Below are 27,714 nucleotides of genomic sequence, written 5' to 3'. Positions count from 1 at the left end.
GGAAAAAGAGACTTGCAGATCTTGAAGCGTTTCCGTTATGTCACACAAAGCTGCTGTTAAGAGTTGCAGATGAGTAATATTTAGGTTGACAGTCCAAATTCGAGTAAACACGATTATAATTAGTAACTGAAATTTCTTCTATAATTGTGTCATGAGGAAGCTATTTAAGGAAATCAGTCCTTCACTGCAGTATTAATATTGCACATTGTTGTGGGATACTTACTATCAAGAAAATCACTCTCTCATATTAACGATTGCGAATATAACCTGAATCATTCTGAAGAAAGCAATATATAAAGATATTGTGCAACTTAACCTTCGGGCCTACTTTCCTTACACAGATGTTTTATTGGCACACGCCAGAATACTTGCTACTAGACAAAATTTAAACATTTATCTTAAATGTTTATTTTCTAGTGCATCAGAATCAACTGTTTTCAAATGATTGACTAACTTTTTATGAAATTCGTATGTTAGCTCAGTATTGTGAAACAGTTCACTTGAAATATGTTTAGGCAGTAAACTTTTTTCAGCCACTAAATTATTTCTTAAGCATTTGCTGATCTCTGACACTTTCTGTTTGGATTAATTATGCAATAATTATGTCACTCCAGTTGGGATGCTAAGGAATATGTTAGGAGTCGGACCAGGATACAATCACAGGTAACATGACTTGAGTCAATAACAGCCCAGATACACAAGTAAATTAAATTTTGGCGCCATATTCATAAAAGAGTACACAATCAATACGACGTCGGCGAGTGTATATTGGAACAGCCTCAGCGTTTGCATAGCTCACACACGGCTATTCTAATTACCAGTCCTAATACAGCACAACGTAATAGTCCCACATTTTTACAGGCCGGACCAAAATCCATCGGGGACTCTAATTTCTAATAACATTAGATGCACTCCTGTGGACGACGGTTCAATCCCGTGTCCGGCCATCCTGATTTAGGTTTTCCGTGATTTCCCTAAATCGCTCCAGGCAAATCCCGGGATAGTTCCTTTGAAAGGGCACGGCCGACTTCCTTCCCCGTCCTTCCCTAATCCGATGAGACCGATGACCTCGCTGTCTGGTCTCCTTCCCCAAAACAGCCCAACACTCCTGTGCAAAACCTACCGAGGAAAGTAACTTTTTCACGATATGTCACTGCCCTGTAATATACTGAACAGCCAGAACATTACAACTGACATATTATCAATATAAATCCGTCCAGGAGACAGTAGCATCACCTGACGAGGAGTGACTGACAGTCAGACAGACGCACGGTGCATGTAGCGTCAGTGAGCGTGCTGGCTGTGTGCAGAATGAGGAAAGCGCGCGATCTATCTGAGTTTGACCGAGGGCAGATTGTGATGGGCCTGAGGCTCGGCACTAGCATTTCGAAAACTGCACAACTTTTCGAGTTTTCGAGGAGTGCTGTGGTGAGTGTCTTCCGTACGTGGGGAGACCAAGGGGTTGGGTGGCCACCTCTCGTTACAGATGTCGGACGTCGTACGCTGGGCGGGATAGTAAAACAGGACAGGCAGCGAACTGTGGCGGGACTAACATCAGACTTTAATGCTGGTCGGAGTACAAGTGTTAACACAGAATGCACCCAACACTCCTAAGGATGTGCCTACGCAGCCAACGACCCATGTATGTATCAATGCTAAGACAACGACATTGGCAACTGTGACTGAAATGGGCACGTGACCACGGCACTGGACGCTGGAGCAGTGGCAGATACCTTCCTCATCAGGCCAATGAGAGAGCGCAAATCCGTCGTCTTCCAGGTAAACAGCTCCTTGACATCTGTACGACCGGACAGAGACAAACTGACGGCCACTTCATTGTGCTCTGGGGAACATTCGTAGGGGCATCCGTGAGCCCAGTGGATCTCACGCAAGGCACTATGACGGCCAAGGAGTATCGTACACTGGTTGCAGACCACGTAAACCCCTTCATGAAGACCGTTTTTCCCATTGGCAGCGGCAGTTTTCAAGAAGATAATGCTCCATATTGCAAGACGAGGATCGTGATGGAGTGGTTAGAGGAACACAGTGGCGAGCTCCAATTGATGTGCTGGCCCCGCACCTCGGCACGACTGAAACCGATCGAACACATCTGGGATGTGATTGAACGTGGCGACAGAGCTCATCACCCCCTCCCCGTAATTTATGGGAATTAGGTGACTTGTATGTGCAGATGTGGTGGCAACTCCTTCTACTGACCTGCCAAGGCCTCACTGCTTCCATTCCATGATGCGTCGCCGCTGTTATCCGTGCCAAAGGTGGTCATACCGCCTATCATGTAAGTAGCCATAATGTTCTGGCTGATTAGTATATATCTCGGTGAAAGAACTGCTATAGCACAGTGCAAAAGACAACTAAAAGAACACCCAATGAGACATACATAAAGGACACTTTTATTCAAAGGGAAAAATTACATTGATGTCGTCGCGATTAATGATGGTCCCTTGGACATTACGAAAGATGGGACATGTTACTTAGCAGGGAGTGTGATCACCACAGACAGCATCACAAACTCTCCAACCTCTCCAACGCTGGCCACAATGTTCGTATGGAGTTCTTGTAGTAGGGCCTTCCATCCCTCCATCAGCGCAAGTCATAACTGCTGGATGGTCGTTGGTTCACGCGGACGTGCTGCGATGCGTTTCCCCAATACGTTGCCACAACGCACGTTCTATGAGATTTAAATCGGGGCAACGTACAGGCCAGTCCATTCGCCGAATATCCTCTCGTTGCGAGAACTCCACTTACGATGTTCGATACGGTCGCGCATTTTCATCTGTAAAAAATGAAGTCACGGCCACACTCACCGCGAAAAAACGCAGCTGGGGAAGGAATACAGGGCCACAGTAACTTTAACCAGCGCGTGCACATGTTCAAATATTTGGTAGTCAGTACACCGACGTGACATTATGCCTCCCCAGACCATGACATCTGGACCAGAAAAACGATCATGTTCGACATAGCTAGACGTACATGCACCAACGCCCATTCAACAGCTGTCACCCGCTCTGGTGGAGGAATGGACCGCGATGTCAGACGAACTCCTTACCAACCTTGTGGCCAGCATTGGAGCACGTTGCTGAGCATACGTGGTCGCTCATGGTGATCGTAGACCCTATTAAGAACCATGTCCCACCTGTTTTAAATTCCAGGAAGTCATCATAAATCGCTACAACGTCAGTTTAATTATTGTGTTTGAATAAAAATGTAATTTCTGTTCGTCTCACTGCGTACTTCTTTCTGTTACCTTCTGCACTAAAGCTATGTTACTTGGCGAAAGTACTGCCATTCTTAAGGTTTGCTCACCAATGCATTCCAGCTTTGCATTCTCAACTGGAGGTGTACAATTTGTTGGCTAGTGGCTACTGACTGGTATTTTGTTCTCATTTGGTGTCAACTACCCCCACCCTCCATCTTCCACACAGAGGGACTTCCGTCTGGCTTTTTCCATCTTATCGTTATAATTGTAACTGTCATCTCTACACAGGGAGCAATAAAGTATAAATTTTTCTTTAGTTTACGTAAGGTACACGTACAGAAATTGTCCTTGTTCAATACCAAATCATAAATAAATATCAATAGCAGCAAAGCATGCACAAAATACAGGCAAAACATTATTTATAAACAACTGGAGATTACATATGACATGAAGCGTTGGCGTTACAAAATGTTTCATCACTATTGTCTTCTGTTCAGCGTCAGTGAACCTAATAACTTCAACAGCAGTCTGTGGTACCTGTCACTGAAGGAATTTTTCACGCAAATGATTTTATGATAAAACACAATTACGTCTACGTCGATAAAGGTGACGTTCAAGTCACGGAACCCCGCCCAATCACTGCAACGGTGAGGACCGTAGTTGGTTTTGTAGATAAATAGCATAGACGCAGGTTGTGTTGTGGAGTGACGTAACACTCATGATCGCCTTTGTGTTGCAGGACACAGTATGGCCGCAGGAGTGCCGCTTCACTCAGGAGGAATTCTGCTGCCGCTCGTTGTCCTGTCCGCCATCTTTCTACAAGTCACCCCTGGTAAGTGCGACAGCTTCCTTACCTACACGCTGTGGCCCATCTGTAACGCTGCCACGTAATGTTTTCTCATTTGCCTTGACAGACGTAACCACTTCAAAACCATATACCATTGCAGAGTATTCACTTTTATTCGGTGTGGTTTTCTAATGATGGTTTCTACCGAGAAGGCTCTTAGAACAAATGGACAATTCATTTTCTTGTACTACGCAGTACACAGGCGCCGATGCAAGGGGGGGGGGGGAGGGGTGTTATGTGGGTCATGCCCTAAACGCCCATAACCTCACCCTGTCCCCCCAAGAATCACTAAAAGTATACCTATTTTAACAAGTCTTTATCAGATCCTTTTCTTGTCTGTCTGAATGTTCATTACATATTTTGCAATTGATTTGAAGCTAATTTCCCGATGAGCTAGAGACTTGAATTTTTAAGATAGCTCAGACTAGATGACAATGTTACACCTGACATCTTGGCTACTCTAGAGGACAAGCTGTGTGAATAGTATCAGAATGTGTTGGAAGCAGTATGCGAGCGGATGGGCAAGGCTGAACAGAGAGAGGGTGTAAGAAATGATGTACAGACAGGGGGAGGAGGACATGTGTGCAATGTATGTGACATACGTACACAGGTCAACCTGCAGGCAAAAGGCTAGTGATATATATATAGGGTGATTCACGAGGATATCCAAATATTTTAATGTGTTGCATAGGTCCGCAAATGTTTAGTTACTGAGTTACGGCTAATAAAAGATTTTGCCTGAAATTTAGCAACTTCGCTAATATGAAGCCATCACAAAACTGTACGACGTTAACGTAAAGCACGATTTCCATTTATTTAGTTGTTATTGATCTGATGAAACCAAGAAAACATGTCCCAAACGAGTATCTGCAGTAGTTTTCGAGAGCATCCAGAGAAGCAAAGAAGTAATTTCGTAATTTTTTTCATTTATTTACTACTTGGCCCAATTTGTTTTTTAAATTCCAGACAATTGCACAAAGTTTTCAACAGAAGTTGTAGAGAATTTAATTTTGTGAAAATGATGGTAATAACGTTAACCGAAAGTATATGAATGTGTCAGATTATTTGCTTTTATTAATACCATAGGATACGTGAATTAATGTTAAACAAAAAAAAAAGCTCACTGTTAAGGAAGTTGTACAGTGTACATACAATTTCATAATGCATCCCCAATAAATGTTCAAAAATATCTCCACCGAGTTCAGTGCATTTAGCTGCACACATATGAAGAGATTTTGTTGCTCGTTTTAGTTTCACAGGGTTGTTCTTAGTTTCGTCTTGCTTCTCTGGATTTTCTGCAAAACAACTGCAGATACGTGTATGGGACGTGTTTTATCAGGTTCACCAGACCAATAACAACACAATAAATGGAAGTCGCGCTTTACTTTAACCTCGTACACTTTTGCGATGGCTTCATATTAGCGAAGTTGCTAAATGTCAGGCAAAATCTTTTATTAGCCGTAACTCCGTAACTAAACATTTGCGGACCTATGTTTATATGAACGTTTTTCTTTAGTTTTACTTGTAGAGTAACATATTAAAATATTATTTTAATAAACAATACGATCTCATCAAAATGTTTGAAATACATTCAGGAATTTCACACACATAAGACTAAAACTCAGAAAATAATTATTTACATAAAAGTAAATTTTTAATATAATGTAGTTTGAAATCAGACTAAAAAGCGTAATTTAATTTCTCTTAGACCCATAAAAATCTGTAAAGCCATACAGATAGCCCTGTAAATTTGTGCTTATGAACTTTTCATAGCTATGACAAAATGTGTAAGACTTATTACGAAAAACATGGGGCACATGCGTGAGATAATAGGAAGTGAACTGTTCAAGTATCAGTCATGTAGCGTGTGCGTCCCATGTTTTTCATTGTAAATCTTACAGGTATTGTTACAGCTAATAAAAATTCAGAAGAACATCTTTTCAGGGCTATCAGTATTGGGTTGAGAATCTGAATGCGATTAGAACAAATAATTTCATACTTTTTGCCCATCGTCATATTAAAACTCATTTTTATGTAAATAATTATTACATATACGAATTTCAAAACGTGGCAGTTAACTTTCGGAGCATAAAAGACCAAAAAGTATGAAAATTAAGAGTCTCAATAACGGCCAGGAACTCTAGAAAATAAAAACCGGCAAAACTCAGGCGGTTAAACAAAGCGAGACGGAAAGATAAAAGTTGTCCTTCAGGAAATAATAGAACAGACTTTGTAGTACTGTAGTACAACAATACCTAACGAACATACTGACTTAAATAGTACATGTTTGTAAGTCTTGACCGGACAAACCTTTCGTTTGAGACGAAGTTTGTCAGTTAAACTGAATGAACTGTTCTCTTGGTTATACGGTAAGCTATTGCCGACATAAGAAAATTTTTTGACACTTGTTTGAAAATTGCAAAATCGTATCCAAGCGGCAAATCCATTTCGTATTCTCCCGCGGACGGCAGCCGTCAGCAGGGGCCACCTGGCGGTAGAAGCTGGAACGACTACGAAGGCCAGCTGCCATCGTTCAATAACAGATGGCGCAGGATGCGCTTTCGGTCACGGCAGCATTTAGCCTTCGGCTGTCACGCTTCGGCTCTTCCGTATCAATGGAGTAATACGTCCATTGAGTGCAGGCAGCTCTGGTAGCTAATGGTCATAAAACATTTAAAGAATTTCGCTAAAAGCAATAGATCGATTTATTCACAGACCAGGATAGGTTTCGCTGTAGTTTCCGCTAACACGGTAATACTCGTAACAGCACCGACTCGTATTGGAATTAATGATCCTGCTACCGTCATTATCTCTCCTCGTACGGAATTCGAAATCAGATTGTTATTACTACTACGATATACGAGAAGTGAGTTTATATCGTCATCACCGTAAGAAGATGACAGCAAGTAACGTCGTCACGGATACGGCAAAGCAATAGAGTTGCACAGTTCTAAATAGAATGGCGTATTCGGGGTGGGGGTGTGGGGGGGGGGGAGTGATGGGGGATGGAGGAGGGTCCATCCTCTATCCGAACATCCTGAATTAACTTTTCCAAGGGCTTTCTGAATTACCGGTATGATACCCGCTCTAAGGCCCATTCGACTACTTGTCCCACCCCTTTTCAAACTAGACCTGTAGGTATTTAACTACCTGTACGTATGAGTTTTTTTTTTTTTTTTTTTTTTGTTCTTAAGCCGTAGTAAGGTAGCATAAAAACATAATTAAAACTACTGGCGCTGCTGCTGCCACAATATCTGTGGAGCACACGTTGCCGGTTGATTGATACTGTGTAATATATAACGGCTATTATTATCGCGTTTCCGATAGTGATCATCAGATGAAAAAATAAAAAAATAAACAATATTCGTGGCAATAAATTTATAAAACACCAAAATGTACCTGTTAAATACGTGAAAAAGCGAACAATTTTACCTAACAAGTACAGAGTGTCACCTAGGCGCGTAATCAATACGTAAAAGAGCAAGAGCAGGGAGTATACATTCAAAGTGGATATATAAAATGGACAATAAATTTATAAGCCATATATCACCTCGATTCCCGCCTGATACACAACGCACGCTAAAATTAGAAGCATAAAAAAATGTAAAATGTGCTGGAAGGCTGCATTTCTAGTATTTGATCATAAATGTATCATATGAAAAGCTGAATATCGTATGGTAAGTAGAAGGCGCAAATTCCTGTGAAGGAAGCATGAATGAAGGCCTTGTTAGCCGCGCGGCAGTCACGTTTACCGATCGCACAGCTGCGGAGGCAGACTCCTTTACGGAAATAGAATCAACTGATGCAGATGACGTAGTGTACTCCTGACTTATTCGCAGCGTACAAATTACCGTCTGCTGGTTCATCGTAGGAACAGTGATAGCAAGTGAAAGCTCATTACTGCTTACTGTTAGGGTAGAAAATGCAGACAACCGCCTAGTCACTTAGATTTTATGGAGGAGTTCGATTAAAACCATCATAGCGTAGAACCAAGGTCTTTCTTTGAGCACCACAGAGTAAGGGCAGAAAGAGAGAGGAAATATAACCTCATGTTGATACTTGAGCAGCTCTGGGGAACACAATGGTAAGCACCACTGCCGTGTATTTTGAAATATAGGACGATCGAAGCTACCTATGAGTAGCACACTATAATACATTAAGAAGTACATCTAATTTCACTCCACATATATCAGGGCGATGCTCCATGGTAAACACTAGTCGCTGCCTACAGCGGTAACGTTATGGCAAGCGACAGGTAAAATGGGTTGTGCTAAGAAGGACCCGTCTACTTATTCCGACATTACAGCCACATTTGGCGAGATGCAAGAAAACAAAGACGTTCTTAGTGAACCTAATATCTCCGACCAGGATCCTGTGAAGATACCTACTGACTTAAATGTCTTAGAGGAATGTGAATTTGGAAATTTGTTATACGTATTTAATACGTTTCACGAATGCCTGAAATACATGAAATATGAGGTTATTATTTAATTGCTGATGTTGAGGGCTTCACTGTGTGTACATGCATATTTTAATTTATATTCGAAGTATTTCGAGCTGCTCTTAATATCGAGCAGTCTGTCACTGCCTCAGATACTTGTCAACGAAAGTTCAAGCATGAGAGATGTAATACAGGCCAAGAATACGTATCTAATCCTGGAAAGAGTGTAAATAAAAAGGGTGTAGTACCTAACAGCCAGTGTCCTCTTAAAGTTTTAGAGAAAGTGGGTGAAGGAAATATGAACTAACATTCAGAAAATTCTAGGAAATCGGTGACTTTGATGTTAAGAAAACATCTGGCTCTCAACCTAAGGAATTATCTTCATGCATCACCGAGAAATCAAGACATCTGGCGCAAAGTAAATTTTAGGAAACGAGGGAGGCAAAACCCAGTTCTTTTTCTCTGTTTGAAGTAAGGCAGACCCAGACTCACTGAAAAGCAAAAAGTTGCTGACGTTCTGTTCCTCTTAGATTACATCCATCCTGCTCGGCATGAATTTTTCTTGTCACTAAAACTAATACAATGAATACATCTGTGATAGACACGGGTTCACAGGTAGATGCCGTGTTTCTTGACTTCCGCAAGGCGTTCGATACAGTTCCCCACAGTCGTTTAATGAACAAAGCAAGAACATATGGACTATCAGCCCAATTGTGTGATTGGATTGAGGAGTTCCTAGATAACAGAACGCAGCATGTCATTCTCAATGGAGAGAAGTCTTCCGAAGTAAGAGTGATTTCAGGTGTGCCACAGGGGAGTGTCATGGGACCGTTGCTGTTCACAATATACATAAATGACCTGGTGGATGACATCGGAAGTTCACTGAGGCTTTTTGCAGATGATGCTGTGGTGTATCGAGAGGTTGTAACAATGGAAAATTGTACTGAAATGCAGGACGATCTGCAGCGAATTGACGCATGGTACAGGGAATGGCAATTGAATCTCAATGTAGACAAGTGTAATGTGCTGCAAATACATAGAAAGATAGATCCCTTATCATTTAGCTACAAAATAGCAGGTCAGCAACTGGAAACAGTTAATTCCATAAATTGCCCGCATCCCGTGGTCGTGCGGTAGCGTTCTCGCTTCCCACGCCCGGGTTCCCGGGTTCGATTCCCGGCGGGGTCAGGGATTTTCTCTGCCTCGTGATGGCTGGGTGTTGTGTGCTGTCCTTAGGTTAGTTAGGTTTAAGTAGTTCTAAGTTCTAGGGGACTTATGACCACAGCAGTTGAGTCCCATAGTGCTCAGAGCCATTTTGAATTCCATAAATTATCTGGGAGTACGCATTAGGAGTGATTTAAAATGGAATGATAATATAAAGTCGATCGTCGGTAAAGCAGATGCCAGACTGAGATTCATTGGAAGAATCCTAAGGAAATGCAATCCGAAAACAAAGGAAGTAGGTTACAGTACGGTTGTTCGCCCACTGCTTGAATACTGCTAAGCGGTGTGGGATCCGTACCAGATAGGGTTGATAGAAGAGATAGAGAAGATCCAACGGAGAGCAGCGCGCTTCGTTACAGGATCATTTAGTAATCGCGAAAGCCTTACGGAGATGATAGATAAACTCCAGTGGAAGACTCTGCAGGAGAGACGCTCAGTAGCTCGGTACGAGCTTTTGTTAAAGTTTCGAGAACATACCTTCACCGAAGAGTCCAGCAGTATATTGCTCCCTCCTACGTATATCTCGCGAAGAGACCATGAGGATAAAATCAGGGAGATTATAGCCCACACAGAAGCATACAGACAATCCTTCTTTCCACGAACAATACGAGAGTGGAATAGAAGGGAGAACCGATAGAAGTACTCAGGGTAACCTCCGCCACACACCGTCAGGTGGCTTGCGGAGTATGGGTGTAGATGTAGATGAGAGTGTTGAGTGACTAAGTACTTTCTAGCTACGAGCTGTGCAGTTACGTCTTTTAGTGACTCTGTGTAAACGCTCTCATATGATTATACAGGTTGATTTACATAGCTGCCCCTACCAACAGGTTTTATGCAACCCGCAACACATTCAAATCCCATGTGCAAGATTTTCATATTATCTCGTTGACTACGTGCAAACTATTAGCCCTACAGAAAAAATGAACAGGGCATCTTTGTAGGAAATTTAATGTAATGAAATTTTATCCTAATCGCTGAGGACATGGTCTTAAAATTATTCAAGAAAAACGCATCTGAAGCTCACTGTCATATGTTTTTCTTGAATTATTCAAAAACTATAGCGTATAGCGGAAACGTATCCTACCACAAAATTTAGCTACATTAAATTTCGTGCGGAAAGGTCCCACTCATTTTTTCAATGAGACTAATAGTTTGCATGTAGCGAACAAGGGAATGTGAAAATATTGTGTGTGGTATCTGAAGGTGTTGCAGATTGCATCAAGCACATAGGCAGGGGCAGTTGAATCACCCAGTATGTGATTGTTTTGTTGTTAGCATGTGTGATTTTGGTATCTCCACTACAGTAATGTGTCTATTTTTGTATATTTCATGTGTTATAGTCTGATTCTTGTTCTTTTTACGTCTGTATGGAAGAATATAGTAGATAAAAGCTACCGAGAAGAAACTGGATGTTAGAATAATATTATCCGGATTTGTGGCTCAGTTGCAAACTTTAATCTTCTGTATCTCGAGACTGTGTTTATTTTTGTATGTTTCATGTGTTACAGTCTGTTTTTTGTTCTTTTTACGTCTGTATGGAAGAATATAGTAGTTAAAAGCCACCCAGAAGAAAATGGAGAATAGTATAATATTATCTGGATTTGTAGCTCAGTTGCAACTTTAATCTTCTATATCTCGAGACTTCCATTTTGGCGCTTACAGTTTTATTCCCCGAGCAACTCATGGATTTATTGAACAATGTTTTACATGTAAAGGAGGTACCCACACTCTACTGACAAAGTCTGGGAAATTGTTCAAGGGTATTTTCTAAGTGATTCGGTTTGTAGTCTCCAGTAGCTCCTTACAGAGAAATTTCGTTTTGTGTGATTTGTTACCCCGATTATCTTTTACCTGTATGACCGTCAAAATGTTAAAATGTCTGCACAGCAGTGCAAATGTCGGCATTATGTGCTCTGTATCTTGTGTGGAAAAAAAATGGTTTCATTCATTCAAGATCACTGCTGATGACAAAGTTAATACCCATTGTACTCTTCACCCTCAAGCTAGCTTTCACCAGTGCTCGGTTCTGTCTCAGTGTGTTTTTCCGACAGTGATAGCTGTAGAGATACACAGTAGTGTGGATAGGTTTAGTGATCAAGAATGAGCCTCGTATATGGGTTCACTGACCAACGGTAGAGCGGCACATCTAAGCTATAGTGATGTGTTCCAGCAGCGACGTCTTTCGTCAGAGAGTTGTTGCATTACTCTATTTTTTGTGTTGTATGTCTACGTGACTCCACATTACAGGCTTTTTCACAGAAAAAGAGGTTGTTGGGGTAACAGACTGGATAAATAATTATGAAATTACGAAGACGTGCCGAAAAGTAATGCCTCCGAAATTTTACGCAAAAATTCTTAAAGCTTTTTAAATGAAACCCACGTTATCAACATTCTAAATCTTTATTCTTTGCATATTCATATTTGAAACTTTCTGCCGCTAGAGGTCTCCGGATTGTAGCGTGTAACATGGCGATGTGTAACATAACTATGTCGGCGGGTGAAAAACAGCGTGCTGTAATAAGAGTTTCGAATTCGAGGAATTCGTCCACACGTGGAGCACCCTCTCTTTCAGCATAACATTGGCGAACTACACACGATCGCTGAGACATCTGCAACGATCCGACGCCTTGGGTTCACTCTCCTCCATCATCCCCCCACACATTCCCGACGTTACTCCAACCGATTTTCATCTGTTTCCAAAACTTAAAGAACACCTTCGAATATATCACTTTGATAGTGACTAAGCGGAGCAAGCAGAGCTGTGGTTGTGGCTCTGTCAACAAAGTCAAACATTCCACAGTAACGGTATCAACAAACTACTTTGTCGTTGGGAGAAATGCGTTTTTTGCCAGGGTGACAATGTTGAGAATAAACATATATACGTGAAGAATAAAGATGTAGAATGTTAATAACGTTTGCTTTATTTCACAAGCTTTAAGAGTTTTCCCATAGGGAATTCGGAGACATTACTTTTCAGCACGCCCTCGTACTACTAGAGTACAGGGAAACAGAGTCTTTGGATCACTTGTAGCAAAATACTCGGAAAACATTCATGAACTAACTCCGAAATTTTGTTGGTGGTGCTCGTGTTGTATTAAAATTGTAGTTACCTAAGGTGTCGATAAATTAGGTTCGTAAACGTGAACATCCATGGAATTAGCGGCGAAATACTGAACTAACTGGGCAAGATGATTTGCGGGGAACAAGGGAAAACTACATCTTTAGAACGAGACGGGGATTAGGATCGCTATCCTCTGAAATGCAAGGCCACGCCATTAATCATTTAGACTCTTTCTTCTGCTAACGGACTGATGTTCTGTCACATCGACTGCAGTACATGGAGTTGGTTATAGACCGCATTGAAAATGTTATGTATAGAGCTTTTAATTTTTAGTAAAACATACGTTTATGGGTGATGGAGTTTTGCAAATGCATGACTTTCGAACAGGGAATCTTGTTTCAGAAATAGCACCGTCGAAATTTATAAGCTAGAATCAGAATACCTCAAATTTACCATTGTTATTATGAGGGTGGTGAAAAACGAATTGTGTTCATTTCTGTTAACAGTTTTCTTTAAATGGACAAGTTGCACATGTGAACAGCAGTAGTTAGAAGTGGCGTCTTCCAACTAGTAAGCACAGTAGACAGCGTAACAAAGAGTCCTGTCACATCCATTTGAAGAATTCCAAAACTGGACAGTGTCACAGGAAGAGCTATTTTTGCCAGGATATCCGTGTTGTTATCCAGAGGTACCTCGCATGTGGAGTCAGGCAAGGTAAACGAGTTGGCTGTGAAACAATCTCACCTTTTCGTATACACTTTGCACGGAACGTCTCAATTGCACTGACGAGTCAATCATTAAGACTAAATGATGCTACTCTTGTCAGGTATGCAGTAGGATAATGCAGTTGTCTTTGGTTCAAAAATGGTTCAAATGGCTCTGAGCACTATTGACTTAACATCTGTGGTCATCAGTCCCCTAGAACTTAGAACTACTTAAACCTAACTAACCTGACATCACACACATCCATGTCCGAGGCAGGATCCGAACCTGCGACCGTAGCGATCACGCGGTACCAAACTGAAGCGCCTAGAACCGCACGGCCACACCGGACGGCCGCAGTTGTCTTTCTTCCATCGGTGTGCTACTAGTTTTCAGTACTGCTGGTCGCTCTCGCGAGATTGGCGGGTCGCGGTGTATAATGGAGTTGTCGATTCCGTTGGAAAACCAGTTCTGGCGAAATCGTGCATCAGCTTACTCACCTGAAGATGGTGGCCAATTGGTCTGTTAAAATAATGCAAGTTCTCTACAATATTGGGCTGCATGCCCGACAGGAGTATCATCAGTCATTAAGCCTGGAAAGTCTACGTAATCACATTATGACCACTTGCTTAACAGTCCACCTTTGGAATGCAATAAAACCGCGATGCTGCATGGCATGATTTCGCCTAGCCATTGGTAGGTTTCTGGAGCTATGTGACACGATATGACTAAGCACAGGTCACGAAAATTATGGGCCAGTGACTTATGCGCATAGCTGATGCCCGTTAATATCCTACTGTGTTCCTTCGGGTTTAGAACAGGCGAATTTTGTGGGCAATACATCAACGTGAGTTCAGTATGATGCCCCGCAGTCCGCTGTAGGACGATTCTGGCTTTATGAGGCGGACAATTATCCTGCCTGTTGTAAGATGCCAGTGACGTCGGGAAGACATCAAGTATGAAGGGATGCAAGTATTCCGCAGTAGTGTTCAGGTAGTTGACAGCTGTCACGGCGTCTTTGATTACTAGCAAAGGTGCCATGGAAGCCCAGGTTAAGGTCGCCAATAGCATAATACTGCTCCCATCGTCGTGAGTTCCTGGCACAGCGAATGTTTCGAGCAGCAGGAAGATACTGTGTACAACATATTTATGTAAATGATGTAGTGGATAAGTCGGAAGCTCCATAAGGCTGTGTGATGTCACCTCAGACTCCTGTGGTGAGATGGAAGTCATGATGGGAGTCTGGTACCATTACTGTAACAGGGGAGTACTCCATTCTCTCATAATACTCCTTCATTATGATGGTGTCTTGCAGCGACGAGTGTCACAGGAGGAGAATCATAGGCTTTGGCTTCGTTTCTCTTAAATTTCATTGGATAACTTGACTCGATGTTACATCTCGCAGCAGAGAGCTTATCCATAACCCAGGGGGATTAGATGTTTGTGAAATGAATAGTTTGTTTCCTGGTAGATTCGAAGAAATTTTACGCACCCAGAAGTGGTTATGCATTTGAAGGGAAGATTTGTTGTGATGATCGTCACTCTTACCATATCCATTCTATTTTTGTCGGGGCTGTGTAATATATTTAAGATACAGCTAAGTTATCCCGATGTTCACTGTTTGCTTCATGTTTCTTGTTGTGTTTTTATAAATCACATTAATGTGCACTTCCTGGTGGTGTGTGTGCAAACAAAAAGCAAATAAAAGCGGGGTTAATCTGGACCAATGTTGTCCATTCAGCAGATAGATAACCTCCTCCAGACACTAATCGTCAATGACTTTGTAAGAACAGGCACCCAGACCTACAAGATCCTTTTCCACGGTTTACGTACTAAGACAGGAAAAGACCTCTGCTTTTCGAGGTTAAGTGCTCCGCCAACTGAGCCACGCAATCGAGACTCACGATCCCCCCTCAAAGCTTTACTTCTGCCAGCGCGCATCACTCACTGCAGAGTGAAAAGTCATTCTGGATGCAATCCCTCAAACTGTGACTAGGACGTGTTTCCACAATATCCTTTCTTGCTGCAGTGCTAGTCCCGCAAGGTATGAAGGAAAACTTCCATGAAGTTTGGAAGGTACGAGACGAGGTACTGGCGGATGTAATGCTGTGAGGAGACGTCGTGACTCGTGCTTGGATGGTTTAATTGGTAGAGTGCTTCCGCAAGAAAGGCAAAGTTCCCAAGTTAGAATCCCGGTATGGCACACAGTCTTGATTTGCCAAGAGCTTTGAAATCGCCACACACTTTGCTGTAGACTGAAAATTCATTCTTCTTGAGTAACAAGCGCTTGCTGCTCTTGTAAATAATTTATTTAAAAACTAAAACTCCGCCCGAACAAGCCATGAAGGCGCAAAGGTACCGATCTGCCGCTGCATCACCGTCAGCCCACAGCCGTCACTCGATGCGGATATGGAAGGGTATGTGGTCAGCACACCGCTCTCCCGGCCGTTTGTCAGTTTACGAGACCGAAGCCTCTACTTCTCGATCAGGTAGCTCTTCAGTTTGCCTCACAAGGGCTGAGTGCACCCCGCTTGCCAACAGCGCTCGGCAGACCGGATGGTCACCCAACCAAGTGCTAGCCCAGCCCGACAGCGCTTAACTTCGGTGATCTGCCGGGAACCGACGTTACCACTGCGGCAAGGCCGTTAGCAAATAATTTATTCGAGGGCCGGTTTTGTAGTCTAGAAGCCACATCATCAGGTTAAATTGTAAAAACCGTCCGCTACAATTGTGGTCGCATTATACAATCGATAGTGAGAAGTAGAACAAATTAATTACGCAGCAAATTACGAAATAAATGTTACAGCATGGATGGGACCGATCGATCACTGATTATGAATAAATGACACACGCCGGCCTGTGTGGCCCTGCGGTTCTAGGCGCTTCAGTCTGGAACCGCGTGACCGCTAAGGTCGCAGGTTTGAATCCTGCCTCGGTCATGGATGTGTGTGATGTCCTTAGGTTAGTTAGGTTTAAGTATTTCTACGTTCTAGGGGACTGATGACCACAGATGTTAAGTCCCAAAGTGCTCAGAGCCATTTGAACCATTTTGAACCAATAAATGACACGGATCGTCACGTAAGCGGAAAGTACAGGTCCACTGTTCCTCACACTGTTCCTCAAAAGTGACTAAATATTTTTTGGGAATGTATAAGAACCGTCAAGTTATATACTCCCAACCTATTGCGATAAAAGACCAGCGAAAAATTAAAAAGACCAGTCAAAAATTAAAAATTAAAAACGTCTACTGTTAAACCAACCGGACGAAGCACGCCGAACACAACCAGTTTACTATTAGATACAGAGTTCCTAAAAATTAATGAAAATGTGGAAAGTATCGACAAGAAACCACTTCGTAATAAAAACAGTGTAAATACGATAACTGATGGGGAAATTTCTGTGAAAAGGACATAAGTACAGCAGACCGTAAAGCTTCGAGATGCAGGCTGGAATGTAGACAGCTATGGTCTGAGCGATAAGTCGTGTCGGTGGCGGAAATCAGGTCTACGCATGGTGGGTGGAGAAATTTTGATTCTGATGACAACGATACGGTGGTTCTAAATCACAACTTCAGAGCTATTTTTTTCATTTTCCGCTCGCGTTTATGCTCTTCATCGAGTGGATCTTTCGCCAGGCACACGAGAGGTAAAAGTCTACAGCAGCATATGTGGGTACGTTAGCAGTATGACTTCTAGAGCGTACGAGGAGCACAGAGAGAGACTAGATGGAGTGCAGCTTTCTGCCAGCGGCGCAGTAGGGCGTAACAGCGTTTAGCGGCGAGTGTCGGTGTGTACTCGGCGAACAGCACAGCGCACCGTAGCCCGGGGGACGGCTAGCCTAGCAGAGGCGGCGGCAGCTGGCGGCTTTGAACTCTGAGCTAAGTGGGCGCTGAGGTGAGGGCGGTGGAGTAGAGCACAGTGGGGGCGCGCTTTTACCGGGCTGCTCCGTCTGCCGTGCGCTGCGGTGGCGGGCGGGCTGCGGGGCGCTGAATACGCCGCGAGACGTGTCACCCCGACCACGCTAACGCCTGCCTGCTCCGCGGTGCCGCGCCGTGCCTCTGCCCTATTTATTCGTAACACAAGTAGACAATGGTAAAAATTGCATCACGTACTGGTACTTCACTACAAAACTGACTGAGGTATCACTTTGTGATGGCAGCGCGCTCCAGCTTTTTATTCTTAAATACTATAATTCGGGTTAAAACCCGACGTAGGCGTCTGTTGTAGTGTGTTCTTGCACAGTGCTGCCATTAGTCTACATCTACATTTATACTCCGCAATCCGCCGAACGGTGTGTGGCGGAGGGCACTTTACGTGCCACTGTCATTACCTCCCTTTCCTGTTCCAGTCGCGTATGGTTCGCGGGAAGAACAACTGCCGGAAAGCCTTCGTGCGCGTTCGAATCTCTTTGATTTTACCCTCGTGGTCTCCTCGGGAGGTATAAGTAGGGGGAAGCAATATATTCGATACCTCATCCAGAAACGCACCCTCTCGGAACCTGGACAGAAAGCTACACCGCGATGCAGAGCGCCTCTCTTGCAGAGTCTGCCACTTGAGTTTGCTAAACATCTCCGTAACGCTATCACGTATACCAAATAACCCTGTGACGAAACGCGCCGCTCTTCTTTGGATCTTCTCTATCTCCTCTGTCAACCAGACCAGGTACGGATCCCACACTGATGAGCAATACTCAATATAGGTGGAACGAGTGTTTTGTAAGCCACCTCCTTTGTTGATGGATTACATTTTCTAAGGACTCTCCCAATGAATCTCAACTTGGCAACCGCCTTACCAACAATTAATTTTATATGATCATTCCACTTCAAATCGTTCCGTACGCGTACTCCCAAATATTTTACAGAAGTAACTGCTACCAGTGTTTGTTCCGCTATCATATAATCATACAATAAAGGATCCTTCTTTCTATGTATTCGCAATACATTACATTTGTCTATGTTAAGGATCAATTGCCACTCACTGCACCAAGTGCCTAGTCATGGAAGCTACAAGTGCAGTCCGTGCATTACACTTTATATGATCACAAAGCCATTTGGCACGTGCAAAAACGTGTTTCTATGGGAACTTTCTCCTACTACCCACAACTTTAAAGAGCTGACTATCTAATAGTAATAGATGTAAGTTCTACACAGGGTGGTTCAGCTGCTCCTGCCCATGTGTTTTATACAATCTACAACGCCTCAAAAAACAATGCGTGAGATTGCTACATTCAAACTGGTAGTCCTACAGAAAAAGTGAACAAGATCTTTTTGTAGGAGACTTAATGTAATTAAATTTAGTACTGGGATACGTTTTTGTTGGAGGTTTCTAGTTATTCAAGAGAAACGCTCTTGAAGGTCACATTTGCAGGTTTTTCTTGAGTAATTCTAAAACTACGACCTCTAGCGAAAAAGTATACTAAAAATTTTACTACATTAAATTTCCTGCAAAAAGGCCCTGTTCATTTTTCTGTGGGGTTTATAGTTTGTGTGTAGCGAGCGAGAAAGTATGAAAATCTCGCCTGTGGTTTCTGAAAACGTTACAGGTTGTATAAGACACATGGTTAGGGGCAGAACATTCACCATGTATGTGCAGATCATTCTGTGTAAGGGTTAAATTTCACAAAAATTTTCTTCCATCTTTGGATAGCGAAAGAAGTTATTTCTATAAAATAAAGGGATAACTATGTGACAGCACACGCAGCCGCAGGAACAAGTGTGGCAACTGAAAAGATAGAAAACAAATATCGTCAATTATATTAGGGGTATTTATGAAAGGTTTAGCAAGAAGTGAATAAGTTTTATTTCGCATTATAATTTCGTATCTCATACAGTTGCTCAGAATGTTGCATTCAGTGTCTCATCACATCCTTTTTTTCTCATAATACGAGCTACTAAGAAAGTGTCTAACACTTTGATCTAATTAGTTTGCTTTGAGAAAAAGTTGTGTTAAAATTAAGCCTTGTGAACTATGTTTTCCCATTTGCTTCGACTGAGCAGATGTATAAATAAGTGTGTAAACGTTTTATTGAATTACCTTGCTTAACGGAATTTACTTTTTTTCTTAATTTGTTTCAGTGTTTGCATTTTAAGAAAATTAGACAAATCTAAACAAATCGGCAAACTTTGTCACCAATATTTTCCTGCGTATGGATAAAACCAAAATTAAACCACACAAATTTTTGACAAAATTATAACTTTGTGTCATAAAGAAACACTATGTCACACCATTTCTGTGACAAATGAATGTCCCAGTTTTGCCCTGAGCTGGGAGGGGTAGCTTTGCGAAATTTAGTATTCCATACCGGATTCCGAATTGCATATAAAGACTTTCTTCCTATCAGAAGTAAAGAATAAAGGCTATAAAATTCCATATATGTGGAAATTAAATTTCGCAATACATATTTGTATAAGGCTATGTTAAAAAACTGCTAAAAGTGTCATTGAGTTGTTCAGTTGTTCGGTATCAGTGTTTGCCCAGAATTTTGCTGAATCACGTCTCTGCCATAAAGTTCTGCACTGTGGATGTAAAAGGTCTTGCTTCAGTTTATGTGTGACTATGGTTTGATCTTTGCTGCATATGCAGAGCTTAGATGGGATTGGGAAGCTCCATTTTAACATAATCGTTCCGGATTGGCCAACATCAACACGAAGCCTTTTTAACGGTTTCCAGGTACACCAATGTGCCTCATGTTATGTGGGGAGACTTTCGATTGCTAACATCCAACTAGGAAGATGACTGTTTCTTGTCCACCAAAACCTTAAACTTGCAGTCCGAGAAGGTGGATTTCGATTTTCGGTTGTATGGAGGAAGTTCCTCCTCGACCTCACTCATTGGTGGGCATATTGATATTCGTGCAATAGGTGTGCGTGAGAGGCAAGTGCTTAACATCAGGGACACAACTTTTAACATCTGGTGGAGCGCATCCTGCTGAATGGTAAACGTCATCATATGACATTGGTCTCAAGCAACCAGTGATGAGTTGGCATGTTTCATTCAGAGGAGTGTCGACCTCTGTATCTGGATCTGTACCTAACAGAGCAAGCGGACTCTGTGGCAGAGTGGCACAGAGCCAGGGCAGTAATTCTCCACGTCTCTTGTTGTGCACCCCAATTGGTTCCCGTCAATTTACGAATTTGCCACAGTGATAACACCAGTTCCGTCAGATCACAGAAGTTTAGCGAAGTCGGGCTTGGATGCGTGACCGTCTGTGACTGCCGAGCGGTGTTGGCAAGCGGGATGCATTCAGCCCTTGAGAGGCCGATTGAAGAATTGTTTGTCTGAGAAGTAGAAGCGCCGGCCACAAGAACTGACGACTACCGGTAGGGTGGTGCTGACCACATGCCCCTTCATACCCGCATTCAGCGATACTCGTAGCCTGAAGATGACACATCGGTCAGCGGGTACCGTTCGGCCTACAAGGCTTCTTCAGTCGGAGTTTGCTTTTATTTCTAGATGACACTTTCTATTTGGTGTTTATGCAATGCTTTATGTTAGTGAGGGTGCGACTGCGACACATAAATATTTAGGTATTGGAAATTGGTTTGACTGAACGTTCAGCTAAGCTACTTGCAATGGCCTTGCAACAGTGAGCTTCTGCAGATCTTACAGCTTCTCTGTTTCTGTCAAACCGGGAGCCGAACGCCGAAACAACACCCACACAACTGGAAATATACATTCGGTGGGAAAATCACATGCAGTTTTATTGCAGTACTCGTCTGACTGGTTTACTGAGCGCAGTTATGACTTTCTCTTCTTTGCCAAACTCTTCATCTCAGAGCAGCACTTAACGTTCAACATCTGCAATTACTTGTTAAACGCATTCCAATATCCGCCTTTCCCCACAGTTTTTACCTTCCACAGTACCGTCAGGTACCGTGGAAGCTGTTCCTCGAGGTCTTAACACATGTCCTGTCATCCTGTCTTGAGTGTCCTGAGCGTGAGGCTGCGCGCAATAACTTATGACTTCCCAAGAAACATGAAAGTGACACTTAATCAACACAGGACAGAAAACGAAGTTCCTGCTCTGGTACGAACGCTTGGTAGCCATGCTGTCGTGACCTCGGTCGTGACGGTGATGTAGGTCGTGATGCTAGCCGATCGTGATGTGGTCGTGATGGTAAATGGGATGATCGCTGGGCAGCCGAATCTGGGAAAGGCCAACATCGGACAGGAGAAGGAACTGAAAGCGGCGATTAGAGGATCGGCGACGCGTAGTATGTGAGAGCTGCGAGTGATGGGCCATAAGGCGCGAGCTGATGTACTGATGCCTGTGTGTGGTCGAGTGCCGTCTTTGTAGGCAGCAGGCGGAAGGATATCGCGCAGCGATCGGCGGGCACCTGACGGCGCATGAAACTTAGGCCCTGCAATGGCAGCGCCGCTGTCGTGTTGCTTCAAAGCGAAGCTGACGCCCCTGGTGGCGCCTGCTACAGATCGGCGCGTCGACAGGCGTGTTATGGTTTCTCTCCACCAGCGGAAAGAAGTTCCTACCGGAGTAGGCCGAAGTTAAAATATGCTCCTGTTCCCTAAAATTTTGGTATGCGCTCTTTTTAACATGCAACTCATCCGTCTCTCCCATAAGCTCCCTTAACTGTAGCTCGCTCACACCAACTCGCCCATTTTAAGTCGCTCGCACACATACACTGCCATTTGCCCAACCTCACTCACTCATTCAGCCCAACTCACTGTCATTATCTCTTTGTATCTCTCTGTCACCGTCTCCCGTTTTACAGTCACAGTCCTCTCCGTTCTGCCCTACTACTATCGTCTCCTGGCACTGTCATTATGTCTCTATTGCTTTCTCTTACTTCAACTATCTCATTTATTCCTTCATGCCTTCCCACTCTCACTATGTCTGTCTTCCTCGTAGTCATTCTCATAATCTCTGTCTCATTATCACTGGATCGCATCCACTTCCACATTCTCTCTATTCTTCCTCCCAACCCCACCGCCCTGGCACTTTCTCCTTCAGTCTTTTCCTAGCACTGTTCTGTCGTAGTCAACTATGTTCCACTTTTACTGTGTGCCTCTCTTTTTATTTCGCACTGCCATTGCCTTCTTTGCTTTTTCTATATCACAACCACTGTCTACCGTCTTCCAGTATTTTTTACTTAACCGCCCCTTTCCCACTACAACTGTCTCCTCCTTCGGCATAAAAAAGCGCGAATATGTTCGCATGTCAAAAAATTCGGGGCAGTTTTGAAAAGTGCTGAGGAAAATAGAATGAGGCAGCAGCTACCTCACTTCTCAGTCAGAGTCTTTTAAGCATAAACATATTCGTCCTTTTTTATGCTCCGATTAGAGCATTTTTCAGCTAGGTCCCTTATTTTCCCTGCCATAGTACGGCATGTGACTCATATGAAAAAAACTTTGTGTGTGTGTAAAATTTTGATAGTTTGCTGATGTGAAACTGAAATAACACAAACTAACTTTACGTTTCAGGCTGGAATTTATGTGCAAACAAAAATTGTTACTGCTTCAGTTCTGCAATTGAGATTCCCAGAACTCATGTGATGATAACAGAGACAATTTACAGCACATTTTGTCGTGCTACGTCAGTTTGTACAATAGAGTACATTTTCGCACGACACCGAATTTTAGGCGTGTATTTTACATGTACGAGTAGGATAAATTTGAACCTCTGTATCTCAGAAACGGATAAAGATTTCGACAAAATTTTCAAATATGTTCGAGATCGGTATCTTGAGAATATATTTTAAATTGCAGCCATTTACCGTGCATAGCAGTCTCGGAATCCGCGCCTCGGTGTTGGTACCCAAAACTCACGTTTTTGGGGCGTTTCTGGATAGTAGATAAAAAATTTTAAAAACGGAAATATGTTAGTTTTAGATAAATGCTTAGTGAGTATACCGTTAAAATTTGAGCAATTTGCTGCGGTTAGTTATTTAGATATCCACTGGTGACGGAGAAGAGTGGTGAAAAACACTTTTTTACGTATTTTTCCTGGAGCCACTCACACCTAAGCTGGAGGAAGTGTGTAATATTCAAACTTTGGTCCTCTGCTGTAGACCAGTGACAGTAAGACGATCGTTTTGTGAGATGTACAAATGGTTCCTAGCCCAAGGTCTAACCAAAACACTTGATTCTACCTTCCTATCACCAATAGAATCCGAGGTATGAGTCTCGGAAAAATCTGGTTTTTATGCTCGGCTTTTTGGAGTATACAAGTAGCACATGCTGTCGCAGTCGTGCCGGTAACATCGTACATGCCGCGTGACTGTCTCTCTTGGAGAAGCGCCTGCAGTGCTGGGGCAGACTACCCGCTGTTCATGTCAGTTTTGCTGGAAGTAGAAGCGACCGTCGTGTTGTCAAGTATATGCCATACTCCCTTCTTCTTTTCAATGTTTTCCCATGTGTTTCTGTCCTCCTTATTCCCAGTCTTATCAGTCCTCCTAATTTTCAGTATCCTTCTCTAGCACCTCATCTCAAATGCCTCGATTCACTTCCTTCCTGGTTTTCCCAACGTCCAATATTCATTTCCACCCAATGCTGTAATCCACATGTACACAGCCGCTCGGGGTAGCCGCGCGATCTAGGGCGCCTTGCCACAGTTCGCGCGGCTCCCCCCCTCGGAGGTTCGAGTCCTGCCTCGGGCATGGACGTGTGTGTCGTCCTTAGCGTAAGTTAGTTTAAGTTAGATTCAGTAGTGTGTAAGCCTAGGGACCGATGACCTCAGGATTTTGGTCCAATAGGAACTTACCACAAATTTCCAAATTTTGTAACCGTACGTTCTCAGAAACTTCTTCCTAAAATTAAGGTCTATGTTTGATACTGGCAGACCTGTTTGTTAAGAACGCAGTCAGCCACAAATACTTATGAAAAGCTTTATTTGAAAATAATCGGTTTTGGTTATTCAATCAGTATATTGAGCAAGCAGTAAAGGAAACAAAAGAAAAGTTCGGAGTAGGAATTAAAACCATGAGGTTTTGGGATGGCGAATTCTGTCACATACACCAAAGGACTTGGAAGAACAGTTGAACGGAACGGGCAGTGTCTTGAAGGAACTATGAAGATGAACATAAAGAAAAGCAAAACTAGGGTAATGGAATGTAGTCGAATTGACTCAGGTAATGCCGAGGAAATTAGATTAGGAAATGAGACACATAAAATAGTAGATGAGTTTTGCTACTTTTGTAAGCAAAATAACTAATCATGGTCGAAGTAGGATGGTCTGGCGTTGGCATGAAAAGGGTTTCTGAATAAAAGAAATTTGTTAACATCCAGTATAGATTTAAGTGTCAGGAAGTCTTTTCTGAAAGTATTTGTATGGAGTGTAGCCATGTATGGAAGTGAACCATGGACGATAAACAGTTTAGACAAGAGGAGAGTAGAAGCTTTTGAAATGTGGTTCTACAGAAGAATGCTGAGGATTAGATGGGTAGAGCACGTAACTAATGACGAGGTACTGAGTGAAATTGGGGAGAAGAGGAATTTGTGCCACGACTTGAAGAAGGGTTCGATTGGTAGGGCACGCTCTGAGGCTTCAAAGGATCACCACTTTAGTATTGGAGGGAAGCGTGGAGGGTAAAAATCGTTGAGAGAGACCAAGAGATGAATACACTAAGCAGATTCAGAAGGATGTAGGTTGCATTAGGTACTCGGAGATGAAGAGGCTTGCACAGGATAGGGCAGCATGGATAGCCACATCAAAACAACCTTTGAACTGAAGACCACAACAGCAACATCGGTTTTGGGTTATCATGCCCATCTTCAGATCGCAAACTTTTTTAATTGCAGTAATGTGTTCGTTAGCAGTATGCCCTCCTCTCATACAATACAACGAAATTGGAGTATTTAGCGCCTTTTTAAATATGGTGTGGATGACAGAGACGTGCTAATGTGCCTGCGTTTGATAACATGTGAAGTGAAAGAGTTATATAATCTTATATCTGCTTTAGTGAACAGAGTTTCATTTTGTTTTAGCTGATTGCCTTCTCCACCAACAGTCCTAACTGTCGTGAATTTCCACAATTTGCGTTTGAATAAAATAACAAGTAGACTTCTTTTTAAAGAAAACGCCCCCCTTGCATTGTGCTAGTCTGCTTATTATGTACTTGTTGCTTCGTCTGCGATCTGCAGTTTTACAACCGAGGCAGCACAGGTCCTTCATCTGGGTCGTCGTCCCCACTTTTAATATGTTTATCCATGATCGCGTTTCTGATAGTCTTCATTAATTTCTTATTGTTTTGATTTACCCTCAGTCAGAATACTCTGATTATCTAGTCATTCCACTTAACACATCTTGTAATTTTTAGTAGCGATAAGAAAGTCATCAGCAAATCTTATCATTAACATGCATTCATTATAAATTTTAATCCAGCTTCTGAAGAGCTTTTCATTTCCATTATTGCTTATATGAATCGTAGGAGGAAAAGACTGCATCCCCGTCTTGCAGTATTTTCAATTCTAGCATTTACTTCTTAATTCTCTGTTGTTTCCTTTTGTTTCTTGTACATATTGAATATTAACACCCTTCCCCCATGAACTGTAGCTAACCTTAAACTAACTACACTGATGTACGAAACTAACTATAATAAATTAAAAATCCACTTCTTCTTGCCACAAACAACATACACCCTATAGTAACACGTAATGATGAAATATTTTCTAACATACTTGACTAAATACACTCTAAGACAAAAAAAGACGACGTACCACGAAGGAATTATCCGAATGGGGTGAAAATCGTTAAATGTGATGAACATGTGCAGGCAAACAAAATGATTCAAGTTTCAGAAAAATTGAATGATTTATTCAAGAGAAAGAGCTTCACAAATTGAGCAAGTCAATAACGCGTTGCTCAATTTCTGACCTTTACGCAAGCAGTTATTGAGCTTGGCATTGATTGATAGAGTTGTTGGGTGTCCTCCTGAGAGATATCGTACCAAATTCTGTCCAGTTGGCGCGTTAGATAGTGAAAATCCTGATCTGGTCGAGGGGCCCTGCCCACAATTTTCCGAACGATCTCGATTGAGAAGAGACCCAATGACCTTGCTGGCCACGGTAGAGTTTGGCAAGAGCGAAGACAAGCAGCAGAAAATCTTGCCGTGTGCGGGCGGGCATTATCTTTCTGGATTGTGAGTGCAGAATTGCTTGCCATGAAGGGCAAGAAAACGGAGCGTAGAATATCGTCGACATACCGCTGTACTGTACTTATAACATACATTTCACGAAATACTAGAAAATTCGCGTAACCTCTTCTGTTGGTCAGAGATTACGTAACGATGCAGAGAAATCGAGGGCTCGAAATATGAATCCTTGCCAATATTGACGTAATTCACTGGCCACTATAGAATAATAGAAAATTAATTATGGCCATTGTAAAAAATCCACTTATTCTTAGTTTCTGGAACAGTACAATCATCTTAATACAGGGCTATCTCTATGCTTTGCAGTAAATAATAATAATAGTAAATTTTAAGTGAAAAATCGTGTACCTCGTTCTTACGACATTCCTCCCGCTTCAGAAAATATGACTAATTGTATAACTACAGAAATTTCCGAATCAATTCACAAATAACATTAGATAATCTAATTATACCTTATCAAGAACGGCAGTTATACCAGACTAGAATTAAATGTTCATATTAAATACGCCAAACTAGGAACGTGCTACCTTGCCCATTTTTTCAAAAACTCTCTTTTACTGTCATAACATTCAAAAGAATTACATATCTGATTAGCTGTGGGCTACGAGATATAACAGGCGAGAGCAATACTAGTTCTTTTGTCAGAATAAAAAATTTCATTGTATCGTGCTAATTTGTATCTTTACGATGAAGCTTTGTAAAGAGAGAAGTGCAGCCGCAGACTCTGTCACACCCGTTTCGTAAACGAAATCGGGCAACCTCTTCGTTGGATCAAAACGTGTTCCAGGCACAAATTTCTTTAGATATGGGAATAGATGGGAAACAGGCAGCTGCAAATCTGCTCAACAGGGTGAACGTTCCATCAACTAGTACCTTAAATACAACAGTTTTTGCCACTGGCAAATGTATATTTTCTTTCGAAGTCAGGCCTCTTCTCGTGTATGTCACCATCCAGTCGACCCAGAAGAACTGTATTGCTTTCTCCAATTGTAGGTTTACCCTTTCAAGTTAATCAGTAAGGAGAGTATTTTTTCATCCCAGAAAACTCTTAATCAAAAGTTTGATGACACATGAAATCAACTGCGGCGTTTTTGGTCAAAGATCACCAGCTCCTACC

The 27,714-nt window shown here is 42.4% G+C and overlaps 1 protein-coding gene and 1 pseudogene across 1 annotated transcript in view; one reads left to right on the top strand and one right to left on the bottom strand.

Moving 5' to 3' along the window:
• Positions 1-27,714, top strand: part of LOC126236959 (cubilin) — a 1,328,660-nt gene that overhangs the window by 716,967 nt on the left and 583,979 nt on the right. Inside the window, exon 3 of the mRNA XM_049946657.1 lies at positions 3,957-4,049. Within this exon, the coding sequence (XP_049802614.1) occupies positions 3,965-4,049 (85 nt within the window). The 5' untranslated portion in view covers positions 3,957-3,964. The remainder of the gene's footprint in view (positions 1-3,956; positions 4,050-27,714) is intronic.
• LOC126238238 (5S ribosomal RNA) lies at positions 16,025-16,142 on the bottom strand (annotated as a pseudogene).

The sequence above is a fragment of the Schistocerca nitens genome, chromosome 2 (assembly GCF_023898315.1).
Source record: "Schistocerca nitens isolate TAMUIC-IGC-003100 chromosome 2, iqSchNite1.1, whole genome shotgun sequence".
In the NCBI taxonomy this organism is placed as follows: Eukaryota; Metazoa; Arthropoda; class Insecta; order Orthoptera; family Acrididae; genus Schistocerca; species Schistocerca nitens.
This window is presented reverse-complemented; position numbering and strand designations above follow the sequence as displayed.